At 40.8% G+C, this 24,154-nt stretch overlaps 1 protein-coding gene across 1 annotated transcript in view; it reads right to left on the reverse strand.

Annotated features, from left to right (window-relative positions):
- LOC109034275 (uncharacterized) overlaps nucleotides 1-19,791 on the reverse strand; it is a 45,258-nt gene extending 25,467 nt beyond the window's left edge. The window contains exon 1 of the mRNA XM_019047328.2: nucleotides 18,491-19,791. Coding sequence (XP_018902873.2) covers nucleotides 18,491-18,498 — 8 coding nt within the window. The 5' untranslated portion in view covers nucleotides 18,499-19,791. The remainder of the gene's footprint in view (nucleotides 1-18,490) is intronic.
- Nucleotides 19,792-24,154: the final 4,363 nt, after the last annotated feature.

Below are 24,154 nucleotides of genomic sequence, written 5' to 3' on the forward strand. Positions count from 1 at the left end.
AGAGTAATGAGAGAAAAAGACATCCGGATTTAGAGGGAGCGCGAGCAGTACTTATTCCTGGAGTAGGACACGCTGTTCGTGGGCTCGAAGCATGAGCCTCCGCTCTCAAGTCCCTGTTGCGCGGGTTGGAGGGGGGAGGGGGGGGGGGTTCGGGCATGGGCGTAGTTTGCCGGAGTGAGCTCATCCCTTCGTCGAAAGCGGGGCGCTGATTTCCCAGGCTCAGACATGGCTTCAACCCCCCCCCCCCTTCCCACCCCCATCGTGGTCACTGACATTTTTCTCAGCCCCGGGCAATTAATCAAAATATGAAAGCGTCCGATGAAAAAGGGGCTTTGCGTATTCCTAAATTAGAACTGAAGTGGCTTTTAAACTAAAAAGGAACACTCTGCAGTGCTAAGCTGCCGTGCTAAGGAAAAACGCCGTATGAGCCTGCAGACGTTGCCAAGTTTCCTCCGATAAAAACCGAACTGGGAAAATTGCGAATATAATTTTCCAAACATTTCAGACGCAAGTAAATCTTTTTACGCTTTTTTACACAATTTTGTGCGCAATTAAATCTATAATATCTGAAAATTTTGAGGGAAAATATGCATGAGTGTTGCCAAAAATACATGTTTTATTAAGGAAAATTTGGCAACTCTCGAATGTTCATACAGCGATCTTCCTTAACTCGGCAGTAAGGAAGAACGCCGTATGAAAATTCGAGAGTTGCCAAATTTCCCGTGATAAAACATGTATTTTTGACGACATTCATGCATATTCTTTCTTGAAATTTTCAGATTATTCAGATTAAAATGCGTAAAAAATTGCCTGAAAATGTTGGAGAAAAATATTCACAAATTTCCCAGTAAATTTGATTTTTATCGAAGGAGACCAAGCAATGCATGACTCATACGGCGTTTTTCATCAGCACGACAGCGCTGGACGCGGTGAAACGATTAATTTTTTCCCCCATAACAACAGTCTTCTCGTTTTGATAGGTACATCCGGGTACTAAGATTTTGGATGTTTAAATTTATACCTTTGTTTGATATCCAACTGAGGAAGGCTGAGTTTTCAGTCGAAACGTTTTGGTGTCATCCCTATAAAAAAGCCTTGTTACCCGCTGGCTGAATCGTTTATTATTGTATTATTGTATATCATGTCATGGGCTGCGGTTTTACTAAAAACGTTTCATTCTAAAACTTTTTGGTTCTCTCCTAAAAGTGCTGAAAATTCTAGAGGGGTCGACGTTGCGACAACTTGGCACGTCTTTTTCAAAACGCTTTTTTTTAAGTCCAATTTTCATCTACAGAGCTCTTTTTGTTCATTTTTCAGCGGGAATCACCAGGACAATAACCCCACACATACCGCATTTTGATAATAACTGCTTTCTTTCGCCCAGTGTTAAAAAGGGGCAGTGCTTTTGGGGCAGCCTTCCTAGCATGTATAGTACTATTATTGTTACGGCTGTCTTCAATTGTATAGAATTCATAAGGAGCAAAGTAACTTTCATAATCATAACCAATAATTTGTTTTCAGTGTGAATGCAGCGCTGTTAACCGCCCGGGAGCAACTCGGAAAAAAGGCCCGCCCATGAAGGCGAGACACGCCAGAGCGCCTTCAAAATTTCGTATATGCAATACAGGCATCTCTCGGACACGAATAGTCACATCTTGTAGGTAAGATCAACGTTACTTCATTCGTTTGAGGTAGGGATGTTTACTCAAGGTATTAAAATTCAAATAACGAAAGCGATCTCACTTGTGGTCGGATTAAAAAATGGCAGACCCGTTTAAGCTCCGATCCATCTTCAGCGCGAAATAATTTTTCATTTATTTTCGGGTAGGTTTAAAATTATTGCACCCAGATGCGCGAATCAACCGCGCGGTTGACCTCTTGCGACCAACTTCGCGTAGTAAACTACGTGTGAACTGTGGCTTTGCTCCTCGCATTGAGACAGCGACTTGCATAATTTAGAGTCGTGTATTGTCTTCTATTCTGCCGTGCTAAGGTAGAACGCCGTATGAACATTCGAGAGTTGCCAAATCTTCATTGTTAAATTGTTAAATTTTTAGGAAAGTTATGAATATTTTGCGGGAAATCATGGATGCCAAACAGACCATCGTGCATGACATTAAGACACAACAGCTAATCTGGTATGGTCACGTTCAGAGAATGGCAGGAGACTGGTTGCCGAAGAAGGTCCTTGATTGGGTTCCTCTTGGGAGAAGACGCAGAGGGCGCCCAATGAGAGATTGGAGGGACGGGATTGAAGCAGAAATGGATTGCATTTTGCAAAAAGGAACCACTAGCATTGCAATGATGCTAAGATTGTGCAACTTTATCTTTTGCAATAAAATTGCGAAAATCGTGAAAAACTATGAAATTTTGATGGTAATTTTTGTCTTAAATTTACAGTTTTTAGCGAGTAAAATAGAAACTATTAATGGATAATCGGGTTTTTCCTCCAAGACAAAAGAAGTTGCACAATCTTAGCAACATTGCAATGCTAGTGGTTCCTTTTTGCAAAATGCAATCCAAATGTGAAGGTGCTCAATGCCCCGAGGTTTGTAGCTCGATAGAGAGCACTGGAGGTTAGGAGTCGAAGAGCGCGAGGGAGTGCTATTAAGTGACTTATATGTATGTATGTATGAATATTGTCCCTTGAAATTTTCACGACTTTTCGGTGAAATTGCGAGCAAAATAATCTGAAAAATTGGAAGGAAAATATTCGTAAGTATACCAGGAAATTTGTGTTTTATCAAAGGAAATTTGGCAACGCCTGAAGGTTTATACGGCGTTTTTCCTCAGCACGGCAGTATGAAAATAAACACACAAAAATGGATAACCGAGCACGTGCATGTTTCTCAGAAATTTTCAATGAATCAATGCGTTTATTCATCCCGAAATATCGTGTTTGAGCCGGCCGACTCGTAAGTCGCTCAGTAATAATCGGAAGTATTTCTATCAAACGGAACTATGTGCATTAAGACATGAGCCCCGAGACCCATAAGAATACATGCGTAACAGGGCTCACGTCATATTGCACGTAGTTCCGTTCGACAGAAATACGTCCAATTGTGCATGAAATCGCACCTGTTAAGCGTTTTGCGCTTTTACACGCCAAAACTTCTGTAATTCGCCTACCATCTTCGGAGCACAAAATTGCCGGTTATTACATTGTAAAGTTAGCTCTCTTACAGATTTCCTGTCATACTTTATTTTTTCCTCGGAACTAAAGTTAATTGAATTGTTTCTAAAACTCCCTTGATTTTTCTTCCCTGTTAGCAGAATATTCGATGTAAATTTCGAGCAATAAAGTTGCCTTGTTTTTCTTTGAAAACATGAAATAGGAGCGGATTATGAAAAACCACAGTAAAGATACGTGGTTTCGAACTTTAGCCAAAGATATGTGTTGCTAGAAACATATCCGAGTGTTTACTAAACACACTTCAAAGTTGTTTTTGGCTTGTTTACCGACGATGCAGACGGCAACACACTACAAGGACAAAGGGTCCAAATAAATTCTCCGCCGTTCAATTTTTTAATAAACAGTGCAACTAAATTGCAGATTGTTGAAATTGGTAGACAAATCTATAGATAAAGAGGACAAAAAGGATATGAGAGAGTTCTATTGGTGGAAGCGGGTGGTTGCCTAGACAAAGGATGTAGGTAATACACTTAGTGACGGCGAACCACGAGAGTTCCTTTCGTTTGCCTATGATTTTCTCCCTTAGACTATAAGAACCACCCAATTCAACCAATACGATTGCTCCATACTCCTTATGTCTTCTTTGTCTATCGTTTTAGACATAAAAGAAGACATAGGTATAAGGAGTATGGGGCGATCCCATTGGTTGAAATGGGTGGTCTATCGCTTTAGACATAGAAGAAAACATGCTTCCAGGATATTATGTCCACCTACCTTTCGTCCATTAAATAAATGTCCACCGCTATTTATGTCCACTTAACATTAAGTCCAGTCTTTATTAAGTCCACATGATTTAATGCCCAACCATGAATATGTCCAAAATTGTCCAAATTGTGGATATGTTATGTCCACATTTTCTGTTCACATTTAGTTTCTTTCCTCTTTTACCAATTTTTGTAAAGTTTCTTTCATCACAACTACGGCTCATTGAGATTCATATCGATGCCATCGCTTGGAAAAGGTTTTACAAATATTTACCACGTTTTAAAAATGTAAATGTTTTTAAAATGAAGTAATCAATTTCATTTAAAAAAAAGAATGTACATTTAAGGCATATTTTACATCGGAAATTTCAAGGATAGAAATGAAACCACGTATTTACCAAAGACAATTTGAAAAGATGAATAAAAAGAAGAAATTAACATTTTATTTAAAATATGAGTTACGATAACAGCACCTCATTCTCTCTTAATTTTCTCATTTCGATATTGTCAATATAATTTTACACACGGACTAAAATATGACGCTTGAATTTGATTTTAGTGGACTTGACGTTTGTGGACTTAACTTGTGGACGTTTAAGTAATGGACTTAACAATAGTGTGGGCTTTAGAACTGTGGACGTAAAAATTGTGGACGAAAAGTCTGTGGACGTAAAAAAAATGGACATAAAGTCCGTGTAACGAAGACATAGACATAAATAGTATGGAGCGATAATATTCGTTGAATTGGGTGGTTCTTATAGACTATTACCCAACTCCTTTGTCCATGGCAACCGCCCGCTTCCACCAATAGGATCCTACCATATCCTTTTTGTCTTCTTTACCTATCGCTTTGTCTATCAATTTGTCAATTTGTCAACAATCAGCCTGCAGAGCGGTCTGTTTCTTCGCGAACGGTCACAAATGTACATGACTGAGCGAATTGGCAGAGCGTGGCTGGCGCTGCGCTGCGGAGCCCGGTGACTTGACTTATGCTTGTGTGCCAGCGCTGAGGCTAGAGCTCGCATTTCTGGGTCACCCAACGGTCATCCGGTGGCAGGAGCTAGACTCGGAAGCAGACGTCCGTCGCATCACAGTCTTGCACATTACCATTGGCCATTATTCCGAGTTGGCAACACTGGGTTCTCTCTATTTCAATCCATGAACCATCGTGATTATCATAGAGAATAAAAAGGAGGTGCTTGCATCTTGAGGATTGTTCACCCCGTGACGTAGGTCGGTATAAAACCTGGCCAGCCAAGTCCGGAATTCGAAGTATGAAAAACGGACCATAACACCCGATTTTTCTGCTTAAATCAACTCATGATATAATTTTAACCACTTTAAATAGAATGACTTCTTTCCATAGACTACACCATTTCCAAGAAAATTGATGATAAAACTCGCCCGTACCGCGACCTGTAGCTACGTCATCAAAAAAAAATCCAAGATGCCCGAGATGCAAACACCTCTTTTTTTTTCCTCTATGCGTGATTATAATGTACGAGAGGTCAGTAACTACCAAAGTTTTCAAAGCGAGTTTTTTTTTCTCCTCCAAAATTCCACCGGTTAAATGTAAACACACAGACTGTTTCATTTTAAACACTTAAACAGCAAAATTTGTCATACTTATGAAGAAGAAGAAAAATCACAGAGTAAAGCAGTAAACGCGCGCCAAAAGTGACGTAGTTTCAGGCAAAACAACGGCAAGTCCTCATTTTTCTGCGAGATATTAGCTGCACTCATTGCAATTATCTCGCAGCAGTAAGATGGACGTAGTTATGTAGAAAAAGTATAATGCGGAAGCGCAGTACCTATATCAAAAGGAGTTAAGTGCATTGGGTTTGCACGCGGCATGCTCCCTTTTAATGTTCCTTATTTTTATTTATCTCCTTTTAGCACAGTTATACTCCCAGACGCCACCCTTCTCTGCCGATTTCTCAACAAAAATTCGGTTATTGGGTATCCAAACCGTATCCACGCAAGCATGCAGATCATTCTGTCTTGTCTAACGTGGATTAAAAAAGGCGCTTTTTTATGAAATTCGTGGTTTAATCCGTAAGCGTCTTTTGGATGATTGTTGACAATTTTACTAAGGACGGAGGAATCATTGAATAAAATTTTCCGATGAGTCATTACAAAGTCCACTTTATGGAAACTTTAATTTTGTGTTCACTGCTCTCTTTCGGTGAAACGGCAGCGTATAGTGCGCTGGATGGTGGCGTCGCGTCGGTTGCAGCGGAACGCTTCCGTGCTAAGGAAAAGAACGCCGTATGAACATTCGAGAGTTGCCAAATCGCCCCGGATAAAACACCCTGGTAAAAATTGGCAGTAGAATCTGTGTTCCAAAATACCATAGACCTACAGCCGGCTGTAAGATTTCCGATAGCTTCTATAGCCGGCTGTAAGATTTCCGATAGCTTCTATAGCCGGCTACACAATTTCTTATAGCCTTTTGTAGCCGATGGCGATTAAGCAACAGCCGGACGATAAAATTTATGCCAAACGTTACTACTTATGGATGCTAGGACTTCGTGAGTTTTTGGACTACCGCTCTCTTTTTGGGCCGTAGTATCTTAATTTATTTTGCGAGGAAAGCTCCGTACTTTTGAAGGATGCCTGCCATTCCTAATATGTTGGAGCGCCTTTAATTTCGTATGATACTGTGCAGGTGTGAAATAGTTGCTTCAAGCGCCGTGGTACGCTGCGGCGCGGCGCGGCGGGCGGGCAGCCAGCGCGAGACGCGCATTGGCGCCTACAAACCTAACAGGGATACTTCACGCATTGCGCAATGCGTGAAGTATCCCTATTAGGTTTGTAGGCGCCAGTGCGCCGCCGCTCCGCTTTGTGTTCGGCTCTAATATTTAATCTCGCGGAGTCAGCGTTTTCAACTCATGACTTTGAAACGTTTGCGCACTCTGCGGGGCGATTATTGAAATTTCTTGTTTGTCGGGACGACATAGATGACATAGGTTGAAAGGCGGAGCGTGATTGGTCGGCTATGTCTTATCGCTGCTTTGTCGTGCCTTTGTCAGGTGGAATGATCGACAAGCTAACGGCACCTCTTAAGTTTCCGACAGTATGTCGATCATTCCACCTGACAAAGGCACGACAAAGCAGCGATAAGACATAGCCGACCAATCACGCTCCGCCTTTTAACCTATGTCATCTATGTCGTCCCGACGAACAAGAAATTTCAATAATCGCCCTGCTGTATGGTTTATTCTCATTTTAATTGATGAAAACAAATATCGACAGTGAAACTATCAAACCACGTATCTCGGTTTGCGATGTCGCAGACTTCCTGTCGTACTTTTTTTTTTAAATGAAAAACTACTTAACATCCAGTCTTGAAAATTTTTGTGATTTTTCCTCTTTGTGCGGAGAAAATTCCGTGAAAATTTCAAGAAATGATATTGATTTGGTCTACTTCAAAAAAATAAAATGTGAGCGTAGATTTTTAAACACCGCAAACGAGATACGTCGTTTGGTAGTTTCACTGTCGATATGTAGTAAAGGAAAATATAATGTGCGTTTTGCAAATATATTAAGGTGATTCCGTACAAACTTGCGGATTTCCAAAGCTCACGAATTTCTACACAATTTCTTACAGCCTTTTATAGCCGATGGCGAAAAAGCAACAGCCAGGCGATAAAGTGGAAAGCCCAGCGATAGGAACTATACCCCGGCAGTATAATTTTTTATCCCTTCGTATAGCCCGGTCGTATGATTTTTTCCACTTTCTACAGCCAGCTATATGATTTTCTATCTCCTTCTTCAGTCGGCTATAAGAGCTCCTATGGTATTTTGAAACGCAGCTACTATCGCCAATTTTTACCAGGGCATGTATTTTTGAGAAAGAATATGCGTATTTATCCTTGAAATTTCAGACATTTTAGACAAAATTGCGAAAAAAATTGTCTGAAAAATTGAAGAAAAACATTCACAATTTTTCCAGTAAATTAGGTCTTTATTGAAGGAAATGTAGCAACTTCTAAAGGTTTATACGGCGTTCTTCCTTAGCACGGCGGAACGGGAGTCAACAGTAAACGGCAACGGGCGGCAGCTGGAGGCCGCGCGTGAGTCGCGCTTGCCCGATCTCGCTGGAGGATGCTTTTTGCCTTGCACTGGCGTCGGCGTCGCGTGGCGTGTTCTTAAGTCGTGTCTCCATTTTTCCACGGAGTCGGTCGTCCGCTCCCGACTGGGCGCCAAAGGCCCCATTCACTGACCTACCGCTACAGAAACGGTCCTTTTCCAGTTCGACCGCGATTTGGGACCTTAAGCATTGGTAATGCCGTGGTGGCCCTGGAAAAAATTGGCGATAAGAGCTGCGTTTCAAAATACCATATGAATTCTCGTAGCCGGCTAAAGAAGGCTACAGAAAATCATATAGCTGGCTGTAGAATGCGGAGAAAATCATACGGCCGGGCTATGCGAAGCGATAAAAAATTATGCAGCTGGGCTTTAATTCCTATCGCCGGGCTTTACACTTTATCGCCTGGCTGTTGCTTTTTCGCCATCGATTATAGAAGGCTATAAGAAATTGTGTAGAAATTCTGTGCTTTGGAAATCATTAAGTTTGATACGGAACCACCTTAATATTTACAAAACACACGTTTTATTTTCCTTTAATACATATTTTTTTTTGTCATCAATTAAAACGAGAATAATCCATACAGGATGTGCAAACATTTCAAAGTCATGAGTTGAAAAACGCCAAATCCACGAGATTAAATATTAGAGCCTAACACAAAGCGGAGCGGCGACGCACTGGCGCCTACAAACCTAACAGGGATACTTCACGCATTGCGCAACGCGTGAAGTATCCCTGTTAGGTTTGTAGGCGCCAATGCGTGTTACGCGCTGGCTGCCCGCCTGCCACGGCGCTTGAAGCAACTATTTCACACCAGAGGTATTGCACAGTATCATACGAAACTGAAGGATCTCTAATGTATTAGTAATGGCATGGCATCCATCAAAAGTACGGAGCTTTCCTCACAAAATAAATCAAGACACTATGGCCCAAAAAGAGAGCAGTATTCCAAAAACTCACTAAGTCCTAGCATCCGTAATTAGTAACGTTTAGCATACACTTTATCGCCTGGCTGTTGCTTAATCGCCATCGGCTATAAAAGGCTATAAGGAATCGTGTTGCCGGCTATAGAAGCTATTGGAAATCTTACAGCCGGCTGTAGGTCTATGGTATTTTGGAACACAGATTCTACTGCCAATTTTTACCACGGAGAGTCGATCACAATGATATCATGCTGACTCAGCATGATAGAGACCGTTTCAGATAACTTTTCCTCTTATACAGTGTACGCGAGATAGGGAGTTCTCTATCCTTCGCATACGGCGAAAAGGGCAAAGTTTTCTGAAACGAGCTGTATATATCACGGAGAAAAAAGTCTCAAGGGTTATCCCCTAAAATTGTGGTACTACCCAAATTTATTGGATGATATAGGCATTTCCAACTAATGTTCGTAATAATGTGCCAAATTTGGCTTATAAAACGTGTAGATTTTTACGCAATTAGAGCATATTTTCTTTGAAATTTTTAGATATCGTAGATTAAATTGAGTAGAAAATTATTGTCTGAAAATTTTGGGGGAAAATATTTACAATTTTCCCAGTAAATTCGGTTCTTATAGAAGGAAATTCGGCAAAGTGTGAAGGTTCATACGGCGTTTGCCTCAGCACGGCAGTATTGGAAGACGACCCGACCGGGCGCTCGAGGAAAGTGGTGCGTTTAGGAGGGATTTTTTTCTCAGAGGCGGAGCGGTGCGGGGTGCGGGGTGCGGGGTGCGGGGTGCGGGGTGCGGTGCGGCGGGAAACTTCTGGGAGGCGGAGGACAGGTTGCTGATCGGGAGACGCAGGTCGTCGTCATCGTCGTCGGACGTAGGTGGTCCTCCGAACCTGGAACCTCTTCCTCCGCTCATTTTCCGACTCGCTGCTCCCGGTGCCCCACGACAGCTGCGCCCGACCCCGGCCCCGGAGTTGCCGCCTGTCCTCCAGTCCCAAATCACTGAGAAAAAAATCTCGGTGTATTTACTTAGAAAAGGGTAAAATTACCAAGAATTCAGGGTTCTATTTGATCTCAATTTTTTCTTGGTAAAATTACCATACATGGAATTGTAATTTTACCGAGAAATCTCGGTAAAATTATTGAGCTTTCTCGGTAACTTTACTGGACCTTGGTAAAAACGCTAATATTTTTTATCGACTGTGGTAGAATTACCGAGATAAAATGGCAAAGTTACCGGGAATTGATTACCAATAAAAGTGGTATTCTTACCTGAAAAAAAAACAGTAAAAATACCGGTTTTTAGGTAAGCTTACCAGTCTGTCTTGGTAAAGTTACCAATAATCGGTAAAAAACGTGAGATGGTAAAGGTACCAACGAACCTTGGTAAAAACACCGAGAATTTCTTTTCAGTGTTCTTCCAAGTTGCCAACACTGAGTTTCAGATTTATGTAGAACAGTCGATCATGCTCGAGACCCTTGAGTTCCCGATAATCGATATAAACCTATTCGATAGCACCTCAATGTATCGTTTGGTTCGAAACAATAGAACATATGTATGTTCCTCCTGTAACCTCAAACAAAAATTTTAGGATCTCAGTTGGAAAAGCTAAACATTGACCTATTTTCAAAAAATCATAACTCCGGTTCAAATTATCGTAGAGAAATATTAAAGCGGGAGCATGTATCAAATAGTAGTCTTTTTCAAGTAAAAATCATAGAAAACACTTCAAACTAATTTTAAGAGGGATTTCGGACCCCCAAATATGTCAGTTCAAAGGTCATACGATTTTCCCGCGAAATGAGCCAATTTCCCCTTACTTTGCCTCAACATTGTCTCGGTCCGTTCAAAATTAGTTCAACATTGCGTTTTCAAGTCCCCAAATTTTGGGCAAAGTTCAGAAAACGAAATTTAAGAAAACGAAATAACGTGATTCAATTCAACCGTTTAAATTTCGTTTTTTCTCAAACTTCGTCCAAAATTTAGGGACTTGAAAACGCGATGTTGAACTAATTTTGGACTTACCGAGACAATGTGAGGGAAAGTAAGGGGATATTTGCTTATTTCGCGGGAAAATCGTATGACCTTTGAACTGACGTATTTGGGGGTCCGAAATCCCCCTTAAAATTAGTTTGAAGTGTTTTCTGTGCTTTTTACTTAAAAGTGCTTACAATTTGGTATATTTTCCAGTTTTTTTTTTCCTCTACGAAAAGAACCGGATAGTTATGATCTTTTGAAAATAGGTACAATTTGACCTTTGACCTATCATAACTCGGTCAAAAATGAAGATATTTATCTGCGGTTTGCGCCAAAATTCTTAGTTTTTTATGTTCTTTCCAGTGATGTACCTCAAGACAGGGGTTGCCATTTGGAAAAACAGTTGCCCCCCCGCCCCCCCTGAGGGAGAGAAAAAAATGTTGACCCCCCCCCCCCCTAAAAGATGGCCCCCTTTGTGATAGAAACATTCCCCAAGTTTCGTTTTTCTATCTCTAACCGTTCAAAAGTTACCAGGGGGAGGGGGGGTACGGACTTTCGGGATACCCTGCTGTATGGTCTCAGATCTTGTCACCTCTGGGACATGCAGGTTTGTTCGATCGCTCTCTCTCCCTCATCTACCTTCCTCTATCTCTCTTCGATTTTGTCTGATGAGTCCTATTTTCGGAGGAAGAGAACATTTAAACTGGTATTAAAAAAAATCCACGACTACTTAAATGAGAGAGGGTGTTTTTTATTATATACGAAGCAAGACAGTTGTACGTAACCTATGTTCTGCATGCTTGCGTAATCACGTTCTGAACACACGACGAACCTTCAAGGTTAGAAATTGGCAGAAAAGGGTATCTACTATATTCTCTCTAAGACAACAGGAAGTACAGTTCTCTCTCGGAAGAACTTGGACTCACTGCTTTTTTATCTGAGACAACTCCGATTTGCATGCACTAAAAGCCCTCTCCTAACTCTCGTTTTTTCACGAATAAGACGGATTTTGGTGTCCTAGCTGAATCAGTCTATTCATTTCCATCAGAGTAGTCGAATTTGGAGAGGAATCCGATTTCGGAAGTTTGATTACGCTGCGCATGAAATTATGTGAAAAAATCACATTCGATAAATCGGAAGAAAAATATATTCACCGATGTTCCAGAAAATCTTTACTCTATCGGAGGAAAGGCAACGTCCACCTGCTCATAAAGTGTTTTTTTCCTTTCTGCGGCAGTGCGAGTGCGACATTCTTCGAGTCGGCCATTGATTGACGGTCGCCAAGAGATCCGTCAAAATAAAATCTCCCATGACCGCGCCACGCCCACGCCCCAAGTAAATGAAATAGATGCTATGAGTCGTGACGTCACTAAACTGCCGCACTAAGGAAGAACGTCATATAAACCTTTAGGAGTTGCGAAATTTCCCCTGATAAAACATGAATTTTTCAGGGAAGTCATGTATGTTTTCCCTTGAAATTTTCTCATACACGGAAAAAATTAAACTGCATAAACCAACCCGTTTTAAATTGCAGAGTAATTACGAATGTGACTGATTAATCAATCGTTTTAATATTCTAGAGCTCTGAAATTTAGAGGGGGTCAATTAAAACCAGGGACGGACTGGCCGGGGTGGCGATGGGGCGATCGCCCCACTTTCATCGGTCAAAAGGGGCCCCGGAGGGACCCCTTTTGGCCGATTTGAAGGGCCGTATTTCGCCGTTTCGAAGAAGCGCCCGAGGGCTTTTTCGGTTCGTCCTCGAGAAAGGGCCCCGAGACTCCTGAGAGGACAGGACACTTTATTGCCGATTCGGAGAGCGCCCTGAAGGAGCTTTTTTATGCCGTATCTAGGGCGTTGCATTTTGAGAGCCCTTTTTTCTGATTCGAATAAGTCCAAAGGGGTCCTTTTTTGTCATTTCGGAAGAGCCCTGAAGGACTCATTTATTGCCGATTCGAAGAAGACTCGATGGAGCCTTTTTTTGCCGCTTCTAAGGACCTTAAAAGAGCCCCTTTATCTGATTCGAAGGAGTCCTTTTTTGCCGTTTCCAAGGGACCATTTATTGCCGATTTGAAGAGGCCTTGATGCGGTTTTATACCGCCTCTAAGGACCTTCAAGGCACCGGGCTCTTTATCGCCGATTCGACAAAAGGGTCCTTTTTGCCGGGGGCCCTTTGGTACTGATTCAGAGAGGCCTCGAGGGCGCATTTCTATGCAATTTTGAACTTTGGAGGCCCCTAGTAGGGATTTTTGTCAATTTTTTGTTTGTATTTTTATTTTTATTTCGATGGCTAAATTCTGAAAACACGTATCTCGGAATCCGCATCATTAACTCATGAACCCTGAGACTCATAAGGATACACGCAAAACATGAGCATCCTTACGAGTCTCAGGGTTCATGATGCGGATTCCGAGTTACGTGTTTTCAGAATTTAACCATCGATTTATTCATTCATTACGCGTCATTTAACTAGTAAACGGCACTGATTTTTCTATGAGCAGAGCGAAGAAAGGATCCAATAAAACGTTCAAAAAAAAAATTAAGACAGTTGTCAATTTTGGCGGCTAAAAAGTACATTTAAAAAAAAACAAACGAACAAAAAAATCCGAACTGTGTTTTTCAGAATGTGTTCTTTTTAGACTGTCACTATTACTATTCTACTTGATTCTATGTATCTTCTGTATACTAATTTAGCTTTGGCACAATTTTTCGTTGGAAGAGGAAAATAAAAGTTGAATTCCAAGTATACAACGGATTCTCAGTTTTTCATCCAGTTTAAGAAAATATACTAAGTTTTGCATTTCTGGTCTCTTTTTGGATAATGTTTCAAAAATAATATTAAAGAATAGGGTCTAAAATAGCGTAAAATTCATTCTAAAAGGGCCTAATTTTCAAAATTTTCCGGGGGAGGGCCCCCGGACCCCCCTTCTACTGGGGGGCCCCCCAGACCCCCCTAGGGGCCCGCCCCATACTTAATTTAGGGCCAGTCCGTCCCTGATTAAAACGGTAATTATAATTTTTCTCGAATTCTCATTTTTGGCGCTTGAGCCCCTCTGTAACTGACCGATTCAATTATTTTTGGCAAAAGCGCATGAATCGCCTTCAAAAGTACGAGGATGCAACCTCGCGAAACCGTGTCGATGAAGTTATCGCTCGAAATCTGGGGGCTCTTCGAAGGAGGCTCGTAACAATTAATAAGTGCTCTTCAAATAAGGAGCTTTTTTCCACCGACTGTAGGAGGGTTACGTAAAGCAAGACACAGCTCCCTCCTATCCACCCGGCTTCTAACCTCTTACACAATTGTGGGACGTGAGCGTCCGTAGTTCCATTTTCACGTGAGCCGTGCAAAGCGTTGAGTAGCCCAACCGGTAGGGTGCAAATGCAATCACACCTTCACTGCAGAAAAACTATAAATATTGTGGTGAATATATGATGGGAGTAGCGAGATGTCGAACAAATTTTACCAAGATACTGGTTTCACTATCTACAGTGCTGTTGCCGAAAATTGATGCGTCACATCCAGAGACATGTTTCAGCATTTAACTCCCGAAAGATCTCTAGTCTAATCTAATTTAAAGCCTAAATTAATTCCGGATGCGGGAATCAACTATATGTATAAATGAAATAAAATAAAAATCGACGGTGTAAGTCGGCAATCACATCCGCAGACTTCCTGTCATACATTATTTTTTAAACGGAAAGCTACTCAACGGCAATTCTTTAAAACTGCCGTGATTTTTCTTTTCCGTACGAAGACAATTTTGCATAAATTTCAAGGAATGATGTCAATTTGTTCTCCTCTAAAAAAATAACATAGAGGCGGAGATATTCAGACATCGCAAACGAGATATGCGATTGCAGACTTACGCCGTCGAAATATTATATCGACGTACCTATGGATTACGGACATACGTCTATCAGGAATGTTTTTCAAGAAAGTGTATGCTGTCAAAATTGAGAGTACTAAGTCAAGACCGGACTAAGGGGGTGGCCACATGGGCTGCGGCCCATGGCGGCAAATCTAAGGGGCGGCAAAAATTTGCAATTTATTAAAGTGTAGGTATAAAAAAAAAAAAAATCGGATTTATAAAAACAAAATTACAAACGAGAAAAGGCGACAAAATCTCTCATTTCCTGAGAGTATAGTAATACCTGATTTTGTCGTCTCTTAGTGATACAAGAGACAGCACCTTCAATAAGTCGAGTTAAGAGAGAGACCAAACACGCAATTTGGCCTGGAACGGCGCGACTTAGAGAGACATGATAACGAGGACTTGAGATGAAAAGCAGAAGCCCTCGGCGCGGCGATCGGCATGTAACACATATTAGCGCCTACAAGACTGCACGAATACTTCACGCATTGCATCAAACACAGTGTGGTCATTGCGGTCAGCGTGAAACGGATAGCGCCTTCAAGAATGCATGAATACTTCACGCATTGCGCCAAACACAGTACGGTCAGCGTGAAACACATAGCGCCTACAAGACTGCGTGAATACTTCACGCATTGCGTTCAACACGGTGCGGTCTGCGCGTCGCGGCGGCGGAAGTTAAAATCATTGAACTACATTTATGTTTGTTCTTTCATAATTTTTTCGTTCATTTCTTATGAATGGAAGGCCTTGTCCACACAGAGATAGGTTTACGGAACTTAACTTTCGCGCAAAGTTCCGTGAACTTTTGCTAGTAGTGTTAAGAGGGCTTTCCCAAAAAATATGTCCAATACGAGTAAACTAGTTTCATGCACCCCTCCCCGCTGGCACGTTTACTTGATGGTTCTTATTGGTATTTCAAAAGGAATGAGAGGGAGGCGGCAAAATACAGGCGGCCCATGGGCAGCAAGTAGGTGAATCCGGCCCTGTACTAAGTATCGATCGATGCCCGGTATATATTTTACATTATTTGGTATGTTCGGAAAACCCCAAAAATCCGATTTAGAAGCTGTTGATGAGACCACAATAATACTGTGAAAATTATCCGAAAATATAGTATATTAATATATAGTAATATATATATTAATATATATTAATATATAGTATATATATATAAATAAATTATCCGTAAATATAGTATATTTTTTAGTTTTCAGCTTTCACTTCGCGACAAATGCGATTCAGCACTGACGTTTCCGCAATAGGTACACACCCCTCGATGCGCACCTAGTGCACTTGTGTACAGTGAATCCAACGGTCAGCTCTGGGTTGGTTTTTCTTTTTCCACACCTGGAGTTAGCAACACTGTGCTGCCCCTAGGTTTCAAAAGTGTATATTTTTTTTTCAAACCTAAGGAAGAAAATTGAAAACAAAAGCAGGAAAGAGGCCATTACTTTCGAAATCTCCCGCCACATTTCCATAATTTGCCGCCCTCCAACAATTTGCCGCACGGGCTCTGTATTTCTGTAACCCTCTCACCTTAATCCACTTTCAACGGACGCATTTGACGTCGTGTAAAAAATTGTAAGAAATACGATAGTGTCACCGGTCATGTTCATGATCAACACCCAAGCTCAGAGGAAGCCTTAAAAGGGGAAACCATAATCAAGAAGCCACTGTTTCATGAGAAAGGTCGTCTCTTTCCAGTTGAACAATCCATGCAGTGATAAACTCTGGATACGCTGGTAGGGTCTCCGTGATTATGGGCTAAAACTGTAACTCTCGGTACGTCAAAAACCTATACACGGTGGCAGCTTCACTAATATGCCTGCTAAAATTGGATCATTGCATCTAGAAACGAACTGATATGTTTTTTACCTTTTAAGAAAATCGAGTTGAAAGGTTCAGCACTACCGTTTTCATAAATAGCTTGAAACAAACGAAGTTCCATCAACTAAAACAGGTTTTTGGGTTTTATTTAAAAATAATTGCCCTTGTAAAGAACGCAAGGATTTAATAATGTGACTGGTTTCTTTCGATGCTTTATGAATGGAACGGAATCAATTCACAGAAGAGTACCAACTCTGAGCTGTCTTTATCCTACGACCTCCTTCAAGATCGAAACTGAATTCACGGAAAGGGATCAACTCGAGCGAGATCCTTTCGGTGAAATTCGTTTTCAATTGGGCAAGGAAGTGGTTCCGATTGCGAAAAAGTGCCTTCCAGGACCGGATTAGCGCTCAGGGGCTGGGCTGAGGGTGCTCGCGGGCAGAGAGACCCGCACATTGCGGGTTGCATTCTTCGTAAATTGAAGGCGGTTCAAGATTCCAAGAAAACTAAAGGTCTCAAACGCTGTCACTTCGGTCTCAGGAGATAAAAAAATAATACTTATTTTATTTGTTCTTCCCAAATTGGACCCCCCCCCCCCCCAAAAAAAAAAAAAAAAAAAAAATCTCTCTGAGCTCAGAAAAACGTCGGTCTTAAGATCCCGATGAAATATTGAGATCAGAACTTAAGAGTTCATAGGCATTGTCGTATGCAGGACTCACAAAAATTCTATTCTGCAAGTTTCATCGAAATTTCAGTTTCAAGTTTCCAAAATGTCATTAGAAGCCCCTAACCCTAAACTTCAAGAGCTTTAGGACCCCCAAAATCCTATTTTCAGGACCTCTCAAATCCTTTACAATTTTCAAGACTCCCGAGCCCCCCCTAAAGATTTGATTGGACCACCAGTAGAAAAAAAATTGGGAAAAAAAACCGTTCCACAGAAAGCCCGGCTAATACGGCTGTGGTCAGTTACCTAGCTACGTAAACACCTTGCATGGAAACACGAATTGTTATATGTATTATTGTTTTGATAAGTACGTCACTTGCCTCTCACCTCTAAATTATACAGCATTTTTTGCCTGTTTACCGAACCAACCATATCCTTAGCCTCCTTTTGAGAAATTCAATGCCAGAAACTGTTCCCCTGCGTGGGTGTGGCCGAAATGGGCTGGTGTGCATTTGGGGCTTAAACTGTCATATTTGCGCGCAAATTCGCCAAATTTACCTCACGGTTACTAGAAAAAAAAGCTAATTTAAGATTTCAAAATGTCGGAATATAAGTACCTTTTTTTCATGTAAAGAAAATGCTGTCACACATTTAAGAGAATGACGGGCTCATTCAGATCATCAGCCATAAACCAAATTTCCCCATAAAATACGTTGGTTTCCCTCTGCCGAAGCCGAAGGTGATCCAACTGTGGAGAGCTCTTTGAAATTGAAAGTTGATTTTAATCAATGACAACATTTAAGCGTAATTTTATATATGGATACAGTTTATTGAATCGCAAATCGGTGCTGAATTTCATTTTCAACGACAGAATACGTAAATACGTAAGCACTTTTATTTTATTAAAAAAAATATATGGAAATTGTGGAAACTTTACACCATAGTTGATGGCATTGCTTTTTTTTGTCGTGAAGAATTTTTCTGATTCTAGTATTTTTCCTCGTAAAAAATAGCGTAACTATCAACCATGCTGTGAATTATTTTTTTTTTGTTCTTTGCAGTTGCTGGTATTAGGGATTTAGTTTGCTCTCGTGTCTTGTCCCTAGGGGAGAGTCATCCTTTTACTTTACAATTGCCGGGAGAGGAGGGAACTTTATTGAATGACTCAATATCTCCCCTTCCATCCCCTCGGATGCAACCCGTGATACCTCTGAATTTTATTTGAGACTCACCTCAACATTTGCAAGAATATCCAAGAATATCCCAGTGACTTCGAAGTTTTGAAAAGCTTCCCGATTGCATCGACAGTTTTGATCCTTCACACATTTACCAGTGCGTCCACATTATGTTTTGGAGCTAATTTTAAGGACAGTTAATTTCACATGAACATTCTTTTACACTCAAACTTTCACTTGTGCATGTTATATTTTGATTCTGGCCTTTACCATACATTCCGCACTTTAGACAAACACTTTTTTCCACACTTTAAACTTTTTACACTGAGCATGCTAACGCAAGGAGATATTGCCGACACAGTTTCATTTGATTTTTATTCTGTTTATTTTTTGTTAATAGTAAAGAGCAGGGTTAGGAAGAACATAATTTACGCACAGAGGCAGACAAAACATATAATATTTTTAAAGCAAGCAAGTAAACCAATTCATTAATGTTCGGTCACAAAATTCAGCTTTGAAAATAAAAGAAAGTTTTTCAAATTAATTTGCATCTTTGCGCAGCAATTGACGTTCCGAAAAAGTCGGACAAAAATAACGCTTCTTGATACATTTGTTTTATTGTCTACGATGCATGAACTCACTAATCAAAGCTGAGTATCTTTTTCAGTCTTGCTCCCCTCGAGACGATCGAGAAAAAGAGAAGAGAGACCACTGAATTTACCTCTCCTAAAAAGAGATCAATTGCGATAAATAATGAGTGTAAATTTTACACTGTAAAATCAACCCGATAATTTTTTTCAAAAAGTAATTTTTTCAATTTTTTTTTTTTTTTTTTTTTTTTGAGGAAGCGATACTAATGAAAACGCACTAATGCCCCTGTCACGAGTTTTAATAAAACACACTTGTCACACGCGAGTTAAGGACGAGAAACCAAAGGAAGTGCAATCTGCGGTGCTTCCCAGGGTTTGGCACGTCAGGAAGCCATCGAAAGTTGCACGCCAACCTGGATGAAATTTTCGCTGGTCGCGGGACTTTTCGACACACAACGTCGTGATCGGGGGGTCACGAAAAAGCGGTCAACGGCGACAGGGAACTGGAAGAGCGAGATCGCAGCGCTGGGAATCGCTTCGCGGAGAAGCAACACGTAGTTGCGTTATGCTCATTGCGGGCCAACTGTGTGCACTGCCACTGGCGGCTATTCGCCGCGCCGTTCGCCGCAGATAACTGTTGTTCCTCTCCACCCTCCCCCCTCGCTCGACCGGCCTGGATACCTGAACGAGGTAAACGGACATCTTCAAATTACCGTGCAACAGTGCGCTGCCACCGCTGCTCTCTAGCGGCGAACTTTGGGACTCTGCCTCGCGAAGCTGAGGTCGATGGAATCGGCGGGAAATTCGAACCAGAGAGTACATAGAGTCGTAATGTGAATGGGAGAGCTGGCGCCGGCGCCATGTTCTGCTCGACGAGTTCCGAGCCCGGTGTGCGCCGAGTTCAGGTCACTTTTCCGATACATGTTCGATCTAAAATGGCGGTGTGGAATACGTGGTGATTCCTATCTTCTTTGTTAACATCAGATGGCCGGGTACCCGTGTATCGCCAACAATCGATTATGTATCGAAAAAGTGACCCGGCGTCACACAGGAGTCTCGGAATTCGGGACCTGGAAAATGCTTAAAAGTGGCGCCAGCTCACCCACTTACATTACGACTCTATGTACTCTATGATTCGAACTGACAACGATTCGAGTTGGAAAATAGTGCGGTATCTACACTAATTTGCGGGGAAAACAAGACACGAAAGTTCAAAAATTTCAACTAGAGTCAATTTTGAGCTCTAATGAGCACTAGTAGAAGACCGAGGGGCCAGTCTCCAATTGTCTTGACCTTGTTTTCCCCGCGAAAAAGTGTTGATCAAGCACTTTTTCACCACCTTGTTACATACAGTTCGTGCCACGTTTCTCAGTGTTTTTTTCTCGATAAGGTTTAATGCGGCATTTAAATGTCTCGAGCATGAACAGGCAACCATAAATTCCTTATCAAAAGCTTGAAGCATTGTGCCGCATAGATAACGAACATACCGGGGTGCGCAATTAGATAAATCTTTTTGAAAAACGCATAGCCGTTTTTTTTTCCAACTCGATGGACCCTAGCTAACGCAAGAAGACAAGCCTGCAATAAATTTAAAAAAAAAAAAAAAAAAATTTTTCTCAAAAAATTGACGATGTCGCGATGAAAATCAGTAGTTTCCTTCATCAGCACTAGTAACATAGCTGGAATCAAGTTACGGTACGAGAGAAACAAGCAAAGCGCCCTTAAATAGTATAGAAGCCGCCAAACACGGAATGAATTTCATTGTAACGCCTGGATACAACGATTTGAACTCCACGGATGTGTGTGATGCATACTCTCGGAACCGAAGGCGTTTTGACTCACCAGGCGCCGTCGCCCTTGGCGCAGCGTGGGATGGAACTATACTAAGAAATTATAAAAGTGTTTTTTGGATTGTGCACGTTACCTATTCCTTGCGGCATCCTATATTCTCGAAAAATGAACGGTCATCATTTCTGTTCAACAGTTTGTGCGGTATAACTGGATTGTTCTTTGAAAATTTCGCACTTTAACATGAAGAGTATCCTCTCTATCTCTTTGAGGCTGAAAGAAATGTCATATCTGTCAAATAGCTTGAAAAAGTACAGTCTTGTATGTTTTGTATTTTGAGTAAGTCGGCTCATTTCTAAAAATAGTTCATGTATCTTCCTATTTCCATCCACATTTTTGGATGTAATGTCACATGTTCCTTGTCATATCGTTTTTAGTATAATGTTTTGCCAGATTTCCAACATATTTAACAACACTGTTGAATTTTGCATTTGGTTTACAAATAAATGTAATTTCCATTCAGAGGAGAATCAATCAGAATTAGATTTTTTTATTAAGGTTCGACCAGAATTCTCATATCTTCACTGTGGGTATAAAAGGATTTTAGGCTTTATGGTCGGGACTTATTGGAGTAGATGTGGTAAATGTTGCACGATAGAATGGAAAAAAAGCCGGTCTGATGCCGATCATTGGATGGACTTTGGATGAAGCCGAGGAGCCGGTTAACGAGTTTTACCCAGAGAAGGTGCTCATGCACGCTGCCGTATTGGGGGAATATCGCGCTTCATAGCGCGAATATAGCACATAGTTTGTGGATGAGTAAACATTATTAGTTTTTTTTTTCAAGCTATTTGACAGATATGACATTTCTTACAGCCTCAAAGAGATAGAGAGGATACTCTTCGTGTTAAAGTGCGAAATTTTCAAAGAACAATCCAGTTATAACGCACAAAATGTTGGACAAAAATGATGACCGTTCATTTTTCGAGAATATGAGATGCCGCAAGGAATAGGTGACGTGCACAATCCAAAAAACTTTTTTATAATTTCCTAGTATAGTTCCATCCCACGCTGCGCCACGGGTGACGGCGACGGCGCCTGAAGAGTCAAAACGCCTTCGGTTCCGTGAATATGCATCACACATATCCGTGGAGTTCAAATAGTTGTATCCAGGCGTTACAGTGAAATTCATTCCGTGTTTGGCGGCTGCTATAAGGCTATTTAAGGGCGCTTTGCTTGTAGGTGATAGGGAGGGATTTTAGACGAAAAAGAGGACGAGAAAGAGACACAGTGTACATACACTCTGGCCAAAAAACTGGAGCTCTGCCAATCGTGCGTACCATACACTGAGAAAAAACTATGGCTTATAAACCTATTAGTGGTAAATATGGAACACCACTAATAGTAGTACCTCTACATATAATAATAGCACATATACCTTAGTTATGGTCTCTGTACCTTAATTAGGTACAGAGACCTTAGTATGGTTCACAGACCGAGAATCATTAGTTTATTTACGACTATTATAGGTGTTCCATATTTACCTCTAATAGGTTTATAAACCATAGTTTTTTCTCAGTGTACATCGCAACGAAATAGTGAATGTAAATATTACAGCGGAGTGGAGTGTCCGTCCATGCATGTTTACACTCTTGCATCTTTTTTGAAACAAATCTCTAAAGCTGATTTCGAGGATGAATGAAAACATAACAACCCCTACAATTAAGCAAGATGCAAGAATGCTAACATGCTTGGACGGACACTCCACTCCGCTGTAATATTTACATTCACTATTTCGTCGCGATGTATGGTATGCACGATTGGCAGAGCTCCAGTTTTTTGGCCAGAATGTATGTACAATTGGTCTCTTTCTCGTCCTCTTTTTCGTCTAAAATCCCTTCCTATCAACTACAGAGTTATTGTTTACTCTCAAACAATTTATGTAGCACTTTCAAATATGGAGGGGCGGCTTTTTCCATATCTTTCCCACAATATATTATCGTTTCACACGGAGTCCTTTCATTGTAGTATGAAAATCCTGCTATAATATATTATGACGTATTGTGACGTTTAGACCTTGCAATCTAGACGCAGGGTCATCTAAAGTGTCGGAAACCGCTCAGTTTCCTAGGAAAATCGACTTTTCCGGGAGAACGGAAACTACGGAAAGTAATGTGGAGAAACCGTACCCATTTTGCAAGTTCGCAACTCTGAATACCTAGGAATTATTATCCTTTGTTACACTTTTTTTGTATTCACTTTTAACGGTAATTTTTATTTTGCAAAAACACCTATAAAAATCCTCATTTTCCCAGGAAAATTCGCTGTTCTCTGGCAGAACGGAGGGTAATACTCGTATAGACAAAATAAGAACACTTTTGGGTTAACTGGTCATAATATACCAGATTAAACCTTTTTAACACGTACTATAATTTTTTTTTTTAAATTTTTGTGTGAAAAAAATGTGGCAAAAACAAAAAATGCTCAAAAACTGATTGTCCACGGGAAAATCGGCTATTCCGAAAAACTAGAGAACGATGCGGAAAAATGGATAGAATTTTCGGGGGGAGGGGGGGGGGGTATGTATTAGAATATTGTATGGAATGAACATCGTGTCTAATGCGTATGTAACTGTGTATGCGTATGCTACATGCGTATGTAACTTTTTTTTCTTTGTCGGAAAGGAAATCATAAAGTTCGCCTTAAACAGGGGCCAATATGCAGTTCAACGCGTATATCCGATTCCCGACTTGAGGTCACAAAACCGACTATTTCGTCGAATTGCGACTTTTAGTAACTAAAAACTAAACAGTTCTTGAATCTGGGGGGTATTCTGAACAACATATCAAAAAATTACGTTGATATATTTTGATATATTTTTTTAATCTATGTTTAAAGACATGATCATTAGCCAATATGCCGGTCAATGTGCGCCTGATCCCTGACTTGAGGTCACAAAAATGGCGATTCCGTCGATTTGTGGCACTTTGTGACTAAAAACTAAACATATTCTAAATCTGGAAGGTATTCTGAACAAGTTATCAAAAAATTACGTTGATATATTTTGATATATTATTTTAATCTCTGTTTAAAGACATAATTACATCTCATTTATCGATCAAGTGGTTGATTTCGGACATAAAAGGATGAACGCCATATTTGTCGTTAAATAAGGTCCAATTGATTAGAAATCTAATAGATTATGAATTTGAAACATCATTCTAACAACATATCAAAAAACACGGTTGAACTCATGCATGCACACTGGCTCTCTTTGGTCTCGTGTATGGCTGTTATAAAAACAAGCCAATATGCCGCTCAGTCCCAAGGAGAAGTGTTCGCG

This window comes from Bemisia tabaci, chromosome 2, assembly GCF_918797505.1.
Source record: "Bemisia tabaci chromosome 2, PGI_BMITA_v3".
NCBI classification, from domain to species: domain Eukaryota; kingdom Metazoa; phylum Arthropoda; class Insecta; order Hemiptera; family Aleyrodidae; genus Bemisia; species Bemisia tabaci.